This window comes from Delphinapterus leucas, chromosome 1 (genome assembly GCF_059928025.1).
Source record: "Delphinapterus leucas isolate spDelLeu-1000000601 "Yukka" chromosome 1, BTC_Dleu_Yukka2, whole genome shotgun sequence".
NCBI classification, from domain to species: Eukaryota; Metazoa; Chordata; class Mammalia; order Artiodactyla; family Monodontidae; genus Delphinapterus; species Delphinapterus leucas.
The window spans coordinates 129,975,510-129,990,102 of record NC_143129.1 but is presented as its reverse complement, the minus strand read 5'-3'; the positions used below and the strand labels follow the sequence as shown (position 1 = coordinate 129,990,102).

The window sequence follows — 14,593 nt, the reverse complement described above, 5'->3', positions numbered from 1 at the left end:
CACTTGATCATGGTGTATGATCCTCTTAATGTGCTGTTGGATTCTGTTTGCTAGTATTTTGTTGAGGATTTTTGCATCTATGTTCATCAGTGATATTGGCCTGTAGTTTTCTTTCTTTGTGACATCTTTGTCTGGTTTTGGTATCAGGGTGATGGTGGCCTTGTAGAATGAGTTTGGGAGTGTTTCTCTCTCTGCTATATTTTGGAGGAGTTTGAGAAGGATAGGTGTTAGCTCTTCTCTAAATGTTTGATAGAATTCGCCTGTGAAGCCATCTGGTCCTGGGCTTTTGTTTGTTGGAAGATTTTTAATCACAGTTTCAATTTCAGTGCTTGTGAATGGTCTGTTCATATTTTCTATTTCTTCCTGATTAAGTCTTGGCAGGTTGTGCATTTCTAAGAATTTGTCCATTTCTTCCAGGTTGTCCATTTTATTGGCATAGAGTTGCTTGTAGTAATCTCTCATGATCTTTTGTATTTCTGCAGTGTCAGTTGTTACTTCTCCTTTTTCATTTCTAATTCTATTGATTTGAGTCTTCTCCCTTTTTTCTTGATTAGTGTGGCTAATGGTTTATCAATTTTGTTTATCTTCTCAAAGAACCATCTTTTAGTTTTGTTGATCTTTGGCTATTGTTTCCTTCATTTCTTTTTCATTTATTTCTGATCTGATCTTTATGATTTCTTTCTTCTGCTAAATTTGGGGTTTTCTTGTTCTTCTTTCTCTAATTGCTTTAGGTGCAAGGTTAGGTTGTTTATTCGAGATGTTTCCTGTTTCTTAAGGTAGGATTGTATTGCTATCAACTTCCCTCTTAGAACTGCTTTTGCTGCATCCCATAGGTTCGGGTCATCGTGTCTTCATTGTCATTTGTTTTTAGGTATTTTTTGCTTTCCTCTTTTATTTCTTCAGTGATCACTTCGTTATTAATAGTGTATTGTGTAGCCTCCATGTGTTTGTATTTTTTACAGACCTTTTCTTGTAATTGATATCTAGTCTCATAGCGTTGTGGTCGGAAAAGATACTTGATACAATTTCAGTTTTCTTAAATTTACCAAGGCTTGATTTGTGACCCAAGATATGATCTGTCCTGGAGAGTGTTCCATGAGCACTTGAGAAAAATGTGGATTCTGTTGTTTTTGGATGGAATGTCCTATAAATATCAATTAAGTCCATCTTGTTTAATATATCATTTAAAGCTTGTGTTTCCTTATTTATTTTCATTTTGGATGATCTGTCCATGGGTGAAAGTGGGGTGTTCAAGTCCCCTACTATGAATGTGTTACTGTCGATTTCCCCTTTTATGGCTGTTAGTATTTGCCTTACATATTGAGGTGCTCCTATGTTGGGTGCATAAATATTTACAATTGTTATATCTTCTTCTTGGTTTGATCCCTTGATCATTATATAGTGTTCCTCCTTGTCTCTTGTAACATTCTTTATTTTAAAGTCTATTTTGAATGATATGAGAATTGCTACTCCAGCTTTCTTTTGGTTTCCATTTGCATGGAATATCTTTTTCCATCCCCTTACTTTCCATCTGTTTGTGTCTCTAGGTCTGAAGTGGGTCTCTTGTAGACAGCATATATATGGGTCTTGTTTTTATATCCATTCAGCCAGTCTGTCTTTTGGTGAGAGCATTTAATCCATTTACATTTAAGGTAATTATCAATATTTATGTTCCTGTTCCCATTTTCTTAATTGTTTTGGGTTTGTTATTGTAGGTCTCTTCCTTCTGTTTTGTTTCTTGCCTAGAGAAGATCCTTTAGCATTTGTTGTAAAGCTGGTTTGGTGGTGCTGAACTCTCTCAGCTGTTGCTTGTCTGTAAAGGTTTTAATTTCTCCATCAAATCTGAATGAGATCCTTGCTGGGTAATCTTGGTTGTAGGTTTTTCTCCTTCATCACTTTAAATATGTCCTGCCAGTCCCTTCTGGCTTGCAGAGTTTCTGCTGAAAGATCAGCTGTTAACCTTATGGGGATTCCCTTGTGTGTTATTTGTTGGTTTTCCCTTGCTGCTTTTAATATGTTTTCTTTGTATTTAATTTTTGACAGTTTGATTAATATGTGTCTTGGCCTGTTTCTTCTTGGATTTATCCTGTATGGGACTCTCTGGAGTTGATTAACTATTTCCTTTCCCAAATTAGGGAAGTTTTCAACTATAATCTCTTCAAATATTTTCTCAGTCCCTTTCATTTTCTCTTCTTCTGGAACCACTATAATTCGAATGTTGGTGCGTTTAATGTTGTCCCAGAGGTCTCTGAGACTGTCCTCAGTTCTTGTCATTCTTTTTTCTTTATTCTGCTCTGCAGTAGTTATTTCCACTATTCTATCTTCCAGGTCACTTATCCATTCCTCTGCCTCAGTTATTCTTCTATTGATCCCTTCTAGAGTATTTTTAATTTCCTTTATTTTGTTGTTCATCGTTGCTTGTTTCATCTTTAGTTCTTCTAGGTCCTTGTTAAATGTTTCTTGCATTTTGTCTATTCTATTTCCAAGATTTTGGATCATCTTTACTATCATTATTCTGAATTCTTTTTCAGGTAGACTGCGTATTTCCTCTTCATTTGTTAGGTCTGGTGGGTTTTTATCTTGCTCCTTCATCTGCTATGTGTTTTTCTGTCTTCTCATTTTGCTTATCTTACTGTGTTTGGGGTCTCCGTTTTGCAGGCTGCAGGTTCGTAGTTCCCGTTGTTTTTGGTGTCTGTTCCCAGTGCCTAAAGTTGTGTGTTGTGTAGGCTTCCTGGTGGAGGGGACTAGTGCCTGTGTTGTGGATGAGGCTGGATCTTGTCTTTCTGGTGGGCAGGTCCATGTCTGGTGGTGTGTTTTGGGGTGTCTGTGGACTTATGATTTTAGGCAGCCTCTCTGCTAATGGGTGGGGTTGTGTTCCTGTCTTGCTAGTTGTTTGGCATAGGGTGTCCAGCACTATAGCTTGCTGGTGGTTGAGTGAAGCTGGTGTTGGTGTTGAGATGGCGATCTCTGGGAGATTTTCGCCATTTGATTTTACGTGGAGCTGGGAGGTCTCTTGTGGACCAGTGTCCTGAAGTTGGCTCTCTAACCTCAGAGGCACAGCACTGACTCCTGGCTGCAGCACCAAGAGCCTTTCATCCACACGGCTCTGAATAAAAGGGAGAAAAAGAAGAAAGAAAGAAAGAGGATAAAAGAAAATAAAATAAAGTAAGGTAAAATAAAAAAGTCATTAAAATTAAAAAATAATAAGAAAAAAAATTTTTAAGTAAAAAAAGCAGACAGATGGACCCCTAGGACAAATGGTGAAAGCAAAGCTATAGAGAGAAAACCTCACACAGAAGCATACACATACACACTCACAAAAAGAGGGAAAGGGGAAAAAATAATAAATTTTGCTTTCAAAGTCCACGTCCTCAATTTGGGATGATTCATTGTCTATTCATGTATTCCACAGATGCAGGGTACATCAAGTTGATTGTGGAGCTTTAATCCGCTGCTCCTGAGGCTGCTGGGAGAGTTTTCCCTTTCTCTTCTTTGTTTGCACAGCTCCCGTGGTTCAGCTTTGGATTTGGGCCCGCCTCTGCGTGTAGGTTACCAGAGGGCGTCTGTTCTTCGCTCAGACAGGACGGGGTTAAAGGAGCTGCTGATTTGGGGGCTCGGGCTCACTCAGGCCTGGGGGAGGGAGGGGCACGGAGTGTGGGTGCGCCAGAGGCCGGCGTGACGTTGCACCACCTTGAGGCGCACCGTGCATTCTCCCGGGGAAGTTGTCCCTGGATCCCCGGACCCTGGCAGTGGCGGGCTGCACAGGCTCCCGGGAAGGGGGTTGTGGACAGTGACCTGTGCTCTCACACAGGCTTCTTGGTGGTGGCAGCAGCAGCCTTAGCGTCTCATGCCCGTCTCTGGGGTCCGCGCTGTTAGCCACGGCTTGCTCTGGTCTCTGGAGCTCCTTTAAGCAGCGCTCGTAATCCCCTCCCCTCTCCTCTTGCACCAGGAAACAAAGAGGGAAGAAAAAGTCTCTTGGCAGGTCCAGACTTTTTCCCTGAGTCCCTCCTGGGTAGTGGTGCACTAACCTCTTCAGGCTGTTTTCTTACTGCCAGTCCTCTCCCTGAACTCCATGGAAACCTGAGTCTCAGCTCCCAGCCCTGCCCGCCCCGGCCGGTGAGCAGAGAAGCCTCTCGGGCTGGTGAGTGCTGTTCGGCACCGATCCTCTGTGCGGGAATCTCTCTGCTTTGCCCTCTGCACCCGTTGCTGCGCTTTCCGCGGCTCCGAAGCTCCCCCCCACCGCCACCCGCAGTCTCTGCCCGCGAAGGGGCTTCTGGTGTGTGGAAACCTTTCCTCCTTCACAGTTCCCTCCACTGTTGCAAGTCCTGTCCCTATTCTTTTGTCTCGTTTATTATTTTTTCTTTTTCCCTACCCAGGTACGTGGGGGAGTTTCTTGCCTTTTGGGAGGTCTGAGGTCTTCCGCCAGTGTTTAGTAGGTGTTCTGTAGGAGTTGTTCCATGTGTAGATGTATTTCTGATGTATCTGTGGGGAGGAAGGTGATCTCTGCATCTTATTCTTCCGCCATCTTATCTTCCCCTTCTCCTAAGCTTTCATTTTTTTAAGCTTTGTTTGCAAGACTGTCAATAGACTGTGAACATGAAATGTTTTCCAGTACATAGCTACATACTTCAGTGGTGAAGTCTTCTGGTTTGTTTTTTTTTTTTTGCGGTACGCGGCCCTCTTACTGTTGTGGCCTCTCCCGTTGCGGAGCCCAGGCTCCGGACGCGCAGGCTCAGTGGCCATGGCTCACGGGCCCAGCTGCTCCGCGGCATGTGGGATCTTCCCGGACTGGGGCACAAACCCGTGTCCCCTGCATTGGCAGGTGGACTCTCAACCACTGTGCCACCAGGGAAACCCGTGGTGAAGTTTTTTTAAAGGCAATTTGTGAAGAATAACCTAAAGTTCATTTTTCTTTTCACTTAATGTTTTATGGTGTAGAGTGTATTTAAAATAGTGTGGGAATTCAGCAGAGGTCAGTTTTTATGTTTGCTATATGCATTTCACTTCATAATTTGAATTGTTTGTGTGGGTTTTTCCCCCTTAAACGTCTAAGTTTTAACGGCTAATGTATACTGCATTATCACATTAAATTCATTTTATCATAGTAAGTTATATTTAAAATATCTACATGTTAGTGCTGAAAATAATTTTTTCCCCATACATAGTGGTTCATTGATAAAATAATTGGAGGCAATGCAAGTTCTGATTTGTGTCATTCTTAGAGTAGTAATTCTATCTTTAACCTGCTGTAGTGAAAATTCAGTGTTGGAAACTTTCTCCTCAGAAAATATATTTTTCACATTTAACATGGAATTCATATGATAGTAGTAAGGGCTTAATTCCGTTTTCTTCCAATCTTCTGTTTTTTGTTTTTTACTTTTATTTTAAAATTTTTATTGGAGTATAGTTGATTTACAATGTTGCGTTAGTTTCAGGTGTACAGCAAAGTGAATCAGTTATACATATACACATATCCACTCTTTTTTTAGATTCTTTCCCCATATAGGCCATTACAGAGTAGACTAGAGTTCCCTGTACTGTACAGTAGGTTCTTATTACTTACCTATTTTATATATAGTAGTGTGTATCTGTCAGTCCCAGTAACATTTTGTTGACATTGTTCATTTTCTATTAAGCAAAAGTAAAGGGTCATTGTACTTTTTTAAAACAGTAAGGAAATAATTCTCCTTCAAATGTTAGGACTCCTAGCATCGCTAAGAATCCTTAAATCTTTTACCACAGGCACAGATGAGGCTTAGTTCTCTCAAAATTTAAAGCTGTTGAATTTCTCAGCAAATCATTTTCTTCCAATCTTTACACATTTTACTACAGTGTTTGTTTTCTTAATCTTGATTAAATTCACTTAGGAGCCTCACATTGTATATAAATATTAACTCAAAATGGATAAAAGACTTAAAAGCCAAAAGTAAAATCCTATTAGAAGAAATATGTAAGTTAACTTTCATGACCTTGTATCTGGCAGTGATTCCTTAGATATGACAAAAAGCATAAGCACTAAAAGAGAAATAGATAAGTTGGGGATAATGAAAACTAAAAACGTTTTTGGAGGACTTCCCTGGTGGCGCAGTGGTTGAGAATCCGCCTGCTAGTGCAGGGGACACGGGTTCAAGCCCTGGTCCAGGAAGATTCCACATGCCGCGGAGCAACTAAGCCCGTGCGCCACAACTACTAAGCCCACGTGCCACGGCTACCAAAGCCTGCGTGCCTAGAGCCTATGCTCCGCAACAAGAGAAGCCACCGCAATGAGAAGCCCACACACTGCAACGAAGAGTAGGCCCCGCTCCCCGCAACCAGAGAAAGCCTGCGGGCAGCAACGAACACCCAACGCAGCCATAAATAAATAAGTAAAATAAATTAAAAAAACAAAAAACACTTTGTTTCAAAGAACACTCAGAATATAAAGACAACTGTCAGAGTGCTAGAAAAATAATGTTTCCAATAATGGACTTGTATCTAGAATATATAAAAAACTGTTACAGCTCAGTCTTAGAAAGAATGTAGACTTGTGCAACTGCATTGGAAAACAGTTTGGCAATTCCTAAAGAAATTAAACAGGGAGAGTTTTTTGACACAGCAGTTTTGCTCCCAGTGATATGCCCAAGAGAAACAAAAACATGTCTGCACAAAAACTTGTACATGGATTGGATATTCTTGGCAGCATTATTCAAAACCAAAAAGTCAACCCAAATATCCACTAACATGGGTAAACAAAGCTGTACATTCCATACAATAGATTATTATTCAGCAGTAAAAAGGAACCAAAGTACTGTTACATGTTATAATATGCATGAGCCTTGAAAACATGCCAGGTGAAAGAAGCTAGACACAAAAGACCACATGTTGTATGATTTCATTCATATGAAATGTCCAGAATGGATAAATCTATAACGACGAAGTAGATTAGTGGTTGGAGTGTGATAGCTAAAGGATATGGGGTTTCTTTTCAAGGTGCTGAATATTTTCTTTAAAAAGACACATATAAATATATTAAAACAGAAAGTTAAACCAGATATAAGTGCTCAAGGAAATGCCATAGTAGGTCTGAGGTGGCAAAGGGGCATAAAAGATGGGATGTGCAATATGTATTCTTACCTTAAAAACTGGAGGCATATCGTTTGCCTGTTTCTTTATTTAATGGATTTATTCATAAGCATCTTATCCTATTTAACTATTGAATCATTCTTAAATTATGGCATATTCTATACATTTTTATTGTTTGCAGCCATACTACAGTCTATCATAGGGCACAGAAATACAATATAAAAAACATCATTTTCTTCTAAGGAATTTGGAATATTAGTTACACAAAGCAGTACAAGAAAGTGTAAGGTATACAACCGTGACAAACTTAAATGTTTGATGAAGGGAAAGTTCTGTGTAATGCTTCCAGGACAGGGGTCACAGATGACTTGTAAGGTGGTTTTTGTTATTTAAAGCTTAATTTGGAAGCTGAAATGAAGACAACTGAAGGTATAGGGCTTTATTATTTTTTTGATTATTTTGTTTGTGCCTAAATCATATAATGGTCATCTTCAAAGTCCTATAACTTTTTTCATTTAATTAATTTTTTAAAATTTTTATACATTTTTTAAAGGTTACTATCCCCTTACAGTTACTACAGAATATTGACTGTATTCCCCATGTTGTACAGTACATACTTGAGCCTGTCTTACACCCAATAGTTTGCTGTCATTAGGTGGGATTTGTTTGTTGTTTTTTTATTTTTAATTTAGTTGCTGTACAGTATAGTGATTCACAATTTTTAAACATTATGCTCCATTTATACTTACTATAAAACATTGGCTATTCCCTGTGTTGTACAATGTATCCTTATAGCTTGTTTTATACCTAATAGTTTGTACCTCTTAATCCTCTACACATATATTACCCCCTGCCTTCCCTCTTCCCACTGGTAACCTCTAGTTTGTTCTCTATATCTGTGAGTCTGCTTCTTTTTTGTTATATTCACTAGTTTGTTGTATTTGTTAGATCCATGTATAAGTTATGTCATACAGTATTTGTCTTTCTCTGTCTGACCTATTTCTTTCTTAACTACTTTATTGGAGTATAATTGCTTTACAACGGTGTGTTAGTTTCTGCTTTATAACAAAGTGAATCAGTTATACATATGTCCCCATATCTCTTCCCTCTTGCATCTCCCTCCCTCCCACCCTCCCTATCCCACCCCTCTAGATGGTCACAAAGCACCAAGCTGATCTCCCTGTGCTATGCGGCTGCTTCCCACTAGCTAGCTATTTTACGTTTGGTAGTGTATATATGTCCATGCCACTCTCATTTTGTCCCAGCTTACCCTTCCCCCTTCCCATATCCTCAAATCCATTCTCTAGTAGGTCTGCATCTTTATTCCCATCCTGCCCCTAGGCTCTTCTGACCTTTTTTTTTTTTTTTTTGGCTGTACGCGGGCCTCTCACTGTTGTGACCTCTCCCGTTGCGGAGCACAGGCTTCGGATGCGCAGACCCAGTGGCCATGGCTTATGGGCCCAGCCACTCCGCGGCATGTGGGATCTTCCGGGACCGGGGCACAAACCGATGTCCCCTAAATCAGCTGGCGGACTCTCAACCACTGCGCCACCAGGAAAGCCCTGACTTTTTTTTTTTTTTTTTTTTTTTAGAGTCCATATATATGTGTTAGTATACGGTATTTGTTTTTCTAACTTACTTCACTCTGTATGACAGTCTCTAGGTCCATCCACCTCACTACAAATAATTCAGTTTCGTTCCTTTTTATGGCTGAGTAATATTCCATTGTATACATGTGCCACATCTTCTTTATCCATTCATCTGTTGATGGACATGTAGGTTGCTTCCATGACCTGGCTATTGTAAATAGAGCTGCATGAACATTATGGTACATGACTCTTTGAATTATGGCTTTCTCAGGGTATATGCCCAGTAGTGGAATTGCTGGGTCGTATGGTTCTAAAAAAAAAAAAATTCTCTTTTTAGGTTTTTAAGGTACCTCCATACTGTTCTCTATAGTGGCTGTATCAATTTACATTCCCACCAACAGTGCAAGAGGGTTCCCTTTTCTCCACACCCTTTCCAGCATTTATTGTTTGTAGATTTTTTGATGATTGCCGTTCTGACCGGTGTGAGATGATATCTCATAGTTTTGATTTGCATTTCTCTAATGATTAATGATGTTGAGCATTCTTTCATGTGTTTGTTGGGCAATCTGTATATCTTCTTTGGAGAAATGTCTATTTAGGTCTTCTGCCCATTTTTGGATTGGGTTGTTTGTTTTTTTTGATATTGAGCTGCATGAGTTGCTTGTATGTTTTGGAGATTAATCCTTTGTCTGACTTACTGCACTTAGCTTAAATGCCCTCATGTCCATCCATGTTGCTGCAAATGGCAAAATTTCATTCTTTTTATAGCTTACTAATATTCCATTGTATAGATACAGCACATTTTCTTTATCCATTCTTCTGTTGATGAACACTTAACATAGCTTCCATATCTTGGCAGTTGTTAAAAAATGCTTCTGTGAACGTTGGGGTGCATGTACCTTTTCGAAATTGTGTGGGGTTTGGTTTGTTTGTTTGTGGGTTTGTTTTTTTCTTTTGTTTTTTTGTGGGGTTTTTTTTTTTGGATATGTACCCAGGAGTGGAATTTGGGTCATATGGTAGTTCCATTTTTAGTTTTTTTTGAAACCTCCTTACTGTTTTCCACAGTGGCTGCACCAATTTACATTTCCACCAACAGTATAGGAAGGTTCCCTTTTCTCCACATGCTCTCCAGCATTTATTATTTTTAGACCTTTTGATGATGGCCATTCTGACCAGTGTGAGGTGACAGATACCTCAGTTGTTTTGATTTGCATTTCTCCAATGACTAGTGATGTTGAGCATCCTTTCATGTGTTTGTTGGCCATCTGTGTGTATTCTTTGGAGAAATGTTTGTGTAGGTCTTCTGCCCGTTTTTTTGAATGCGTTGTTTTTTTGATATTGAGCTGTTTGTATATTTTGGAGATTAACCCCTTGTCACTGTCATTGTTTGGAAGTACTTTCTCCTATTCTGTAGGTTGTCTTTTTGTTTTGTTTATGGTTTCCTTTGCTATGCAAAAGCTTGTAAGTTTAATTAGGTCTCATTAGTTCATTTTTGCTTTTATTTCCTTTACTTTAGGAGATGGATCCAAAAAAATATTCCTGTGATTTATGTCAAAGCACTTTCTACTTTTCCCCTAGTTTTGTAGTATCTGGTCTTACATTTAGGTCTTTAACCCATTTCGAGTTTATTTTTGGATAGGGTGTTAGAGAATGTTCTGCCCCTCTTTTGCATGTAGCTGTCCAGTTTTCCCAGCACCACTTACTAAAGGGACTGTCTTTACTCCATTGTATATTCTTGCCTCCTTTGTCATAGATTAATTGACCATAAGTGTGTGGGTTTATTTCTGGACTCTCTATGCTGTTCCATTGATCTGTGTGTCTGTTTTTGTGCCAGTACCATACAGTTTTGATTGCTGTAGCTTGGTAGTACAGTCTGAAGACATGGAGTATGATTCCTCCATCTCTGTTTTTCTTTATCAAGATTGTTTTGACTATTCAGGGTCTTTTGTGTTTCCATACAAATTTTAAAATTATTTGTTCTAGTTCTACGAAAATGCCATTGGTATTTTGATAAAGATTGCATTGAATATCTAGATTGCCTTGGGTAGTATGGTCATTTTAACAATATTGATTCTTCCAGTCCAAGAATAGGGCAGGACTTTCCTTCCCATGTGTTTGTGTTGTAGACACAATTTTTTTTAAGTCAAAATTGAAAGAGAGAGGAGAGGTACACCTTAAAAAGCTAATTGCTCAAAGCAGGGCGTGAATTGGGCATGGTTTGCTAGACAACAGGAAATCAGTTTGATCTGTGTTACCACTAACTGTGGTTTTCTAAATTTTTACCTAATCATTTAGAAGTAATTTTGGATTTTATTAGCAACTGCCTTCCGTAACACAGCATATTATCCTATACACGTTCTGGCCACTGAATGAATCTAAAACTGATTCCATAAATAATAATTTACTTCAGACTGTTTTTCCTTGAGTTAGAACTTTTGTTAATCAGTTTTTCCCCAAGTTTAACATTTCTAATGTTTTGATGACATAACGTCTTTAAGAAGTATTGCTAAAATTAGGGTTTTCTTGAGGGCATTAAAGGAAAGGCACATAGTTTACAAAAAAAGAATTGCAGTTTTTTAGTATTCATTTGCTTCTTAGGCTCAGAACAGTATTTGAAAATAGGTCTTTCGTTTTCAGAATCCTCTTTCTAGTGGAGCTCCATCATAGACACATTTGCTATGATGTGTCTGCATTTTTTGGATAATACTGTATTTTAAAGTCTAGCTTGCACATTTGTGGTTCTAGGGAGAGACGACGACGAAGAAGCAGAAGTGGCACAAGATCTCCTAAAAAGCCTAGGTCTCCCAAAAGAAAATTGTCTCGCTCACCATCCCCTAGGAGGTAAGAATATTAATCTTTTATTAAATCTATCCTGTTTTTCAGGAACTGTACTAGAGTTTTTCTTCCTTTTCAGGAATTAAAATGCTTAAGAATGTGCTGATACACTCTCTTCATGACTTGAGGCTGTGTTATAATAAACACTGTTTAGGATTGGGCATTTTCGATCTGTAATCAAGTTATAGTCTTCTTCCCTATATTACTTATATACAGCTTGTATCCAGTGACTTGAAATTGGATCTTTGCTGTCCTCTTTATAGCAAGTGAACTTGGGTCGTCAAGTTTGCCATCTAAAACAAGTTTAAACTTACTCCTATTTAATTAATGGTGAAAGTTCTTGAGCAGTTCGTTTCAAGCATCTTGTCAGCATTTTACTGTCATCCTAGACATAAAAAGGAGAAGAAGAAAGATAAAGACAAGGAAAGAAGCAGAGATGAAAGAGAACGATCCACAAGCAAGAAGAAGAAAAGTAAAGATAAGGAAAAGGAACGGGAAAGAAAATCAGAGAGTGATAAAGATGTAAAAGTATGTTTACAAACTAATTTATTTTGGTGTTTTGGGTGATGCTGGTACTTTAAAGAAGTGATTTTCCTGTGAAGACGTTTACTTTTATTATTTTCCTTGGCAAAGCAGGTTACACGGGACTATGATGAAGAGGAGCAGGGGTATGACAGCGAGAAAGAGAAGAAAGAGGAGAAGAAACTGACAGAACCAGCTTCTCCTAAAGCAAAAGAGTGTTCTGTGGAAAAGGGAACTGGTGACTCACTAAGAGAATCCAAAGTGAATGGCGATGATCATCATGAAGAAGACATGGATATGAGTGACTGAATATTGCCTCTGTGGGAATCCAACTGTATACGTGCATCAGTGTCATTCCTCTGTGTGATTTCTTAATGCTGTATTTGTTCATCTCAAATCTAGATGTATACAGCTCTGAGTCATAAATGGTTATAAAGCTCTTGATGTTGATATTCGTTATTTACATCCAAAAGCTTTTAGAAAAATGATACATGGGTAACCAGTTCTTGACAGGTTGAAATCTGATTGAGTAAACAAGCAGTTTTACTATTCTGGTGCTGCTTCATAACAAAAATGAAAAGCTGCATGCATCTACAGCAGGCATGGATTGTTTATGTTGTATGATCTCCTTTATTAAGTTCACTTGTAGTATTTCTAGAATTTGATTCATTGCCGTAATAGAGCCATGTAGGGAATGCACTGATTGCATGTTAATTGTGGCAGGAATATCCTAAATGTCATTCAAATCCTCCAACATGATGGATCTACTTATGGTCTTGTTTGTTGACATGACAAATTAACATTCTTATAGTTACATCTGGAAATGAGCATTTGAAATAGATAATCCTTTAAGCCTTGTGGCTAAATTTTTGTGGCTTTTGTTTAACTTTGAAGGGTTATATATGCACTAACCTTTTTTGATGGCTATAATTAGGCTTTAATTACAGAACCAAGATTTCAATGAAACTGTCTTTGGCAGTAAGTAAATAGCATATTTTGGAGTAGAGTTGTATACTTTTTCATAAGGTGTTTGGGAATTTTTTTTCCTAAAATAATTTATTGAACATCTACATCAGTGAAAGTTATCTGCCTATCCTGAAGTCCATCTGTAAAAGAGAGTTATCTCTTGTCCTGATTTTCAATTGTCCACTCTTTTATTAATTTGTTTTAAACTCATTGTTGGAAAAGGGGGATAGTGCATTTTAAATTGACCTTCATATGCTTTTAAAAATAAGACAGATCTACTTGATAATGTACTTTTTATTTGATCTCAAGTTGTATAAAACCAATAAATTTTGTGTTACTGTTACTGCAGTAGTAATCTTATGCACACAGTGATTCCATGTTAAATGCAAAGTAGTTAGGCAACTGTTTTCTTACAGGAGTTTCCAAGCTTTACTTTTGTGCAGTAAAAACAAAAGTAGGCTACAGTCTGTGCCATGTTGATGTACAGTTTCTGAAATTGTTTTACAAGACTTTGATAATAAAACCCTTAAACTTATGTTTATGTTCCTGTAAAACCGTATTTGTATTTATTTACGTTGTTGAATGTATGGCATTTACCTCATTCATTTTACATATCAAGTTCTTTTTCCTTTCAGTCCACATATTTTAATATAGTAGTAAGATGGAATCCATCACTGTAGTGATTAGTTGCCATTAGAATTGTCAGAATTAGTTTAATTTCTATCTAAAACAGTCTTTTCCTAAGTGTAATTTTCTTTCTTATATTTTGGGTGTAGGACTTGGGTTGAATAAAGCAATGAACTTTAGGATAAACAAATGATCCCACCTATATCTAGTAAATTTATATTTTTGGTGAATATAAACATACTTTTCTGGAATAGTATAGAAACTCAATGGTATGTATCTACTGTACAATACTAAATAGTATATTTATTCATTTATGAAATGAGTAGTGTTTGAGTGGCTGGGATTAAGGGGAAAATGAGCCGGAATTGTAGCTTTTATCCAAATTGGAGTATAATTTTTTTTTTTAACTTTTAGAATTGAAATGCCGTATAGATAAGCCAGCATTGTTTTTACAGTTTGTAGTAACTTTTTAAAGATTTTATGGAAGGGAATTTTGTCTGTAGTGAGTAAGACGTTCTAGTAATGGTCCTAAAAATCACTGCATTTTTAAACACGAAGTTGAATGCAAATGACATTCTTTAAACTTACAAAAAAATTTAGTAGAAAAACATTTAAAGATTGAACCATATGATATTGTCGGTTTTGTAAGTCAAAAACAAGATATTGGCGGTTTCACTTGGTTAAGCCTAATATTACTCAAATTTTATTCCCTCACTTGTAGTCTTTGAATATATAGTATGCTGATTTCTAAAAAGGGATTAAGAAATTTTGGGCTTTAAAATAGTACCACTGACTTAAGATGCTGTCGTGAAGGGAGTCTATACTTAGGTTATTTTTCAGTGAACATTTATGCACAAAGGTAGGGTTGCACGGGACAGAAGCCTTTAACACATAACCAGTCGAAATCAAGTGAACACTGCCTCCACACTGAATTTTGTTCTGTATTTGGTAGTGAAAATGATTAAAAAATAAAAGTGGTTTTGTTAGAAAAA

The 14,593-nt window shown here is 37.7% G+C and overlaps 1 protein-coding gene across 9 annotated transcripts in view; it reads left to right on the top strand.

Annotated features, from left to right (window-relative positions):
* SRSF11 (serine and arginine rich splicing factor 11) overlaps positions 1-14,593 on the top strand; it is a 55,999-nt gene extending 41,406 nt beyond the window's left edge. For 5 of the 9 annotated variants that reach the window (XM_022581105.3, XM_089921093.1, XM_022581104.3 and 2 more), the window contains 3 exons: positions 11,376-11,492; positions 11,876-12,014; positions 12,120-14,593. In XM_022581105.3, coding sequence (XP_022436813.2) covers positions 11,376-11,492; positions 11,876-12,014; positions 12,120-12,317 — 454 coding nt within the window. In that variant the 3' untranslated portion in view covers positions 12,318-14,593. Of the gene's footprint in view, positions 1-11,375; positions 11,493-11,856; positions 12,015-12,119 lie in introns of those variants that run through there. The other 4 variants (XM_089921077.1, XM_089921076.1, XM_089921066.1 and 1 more) reach the window with 4 other exon arrangements.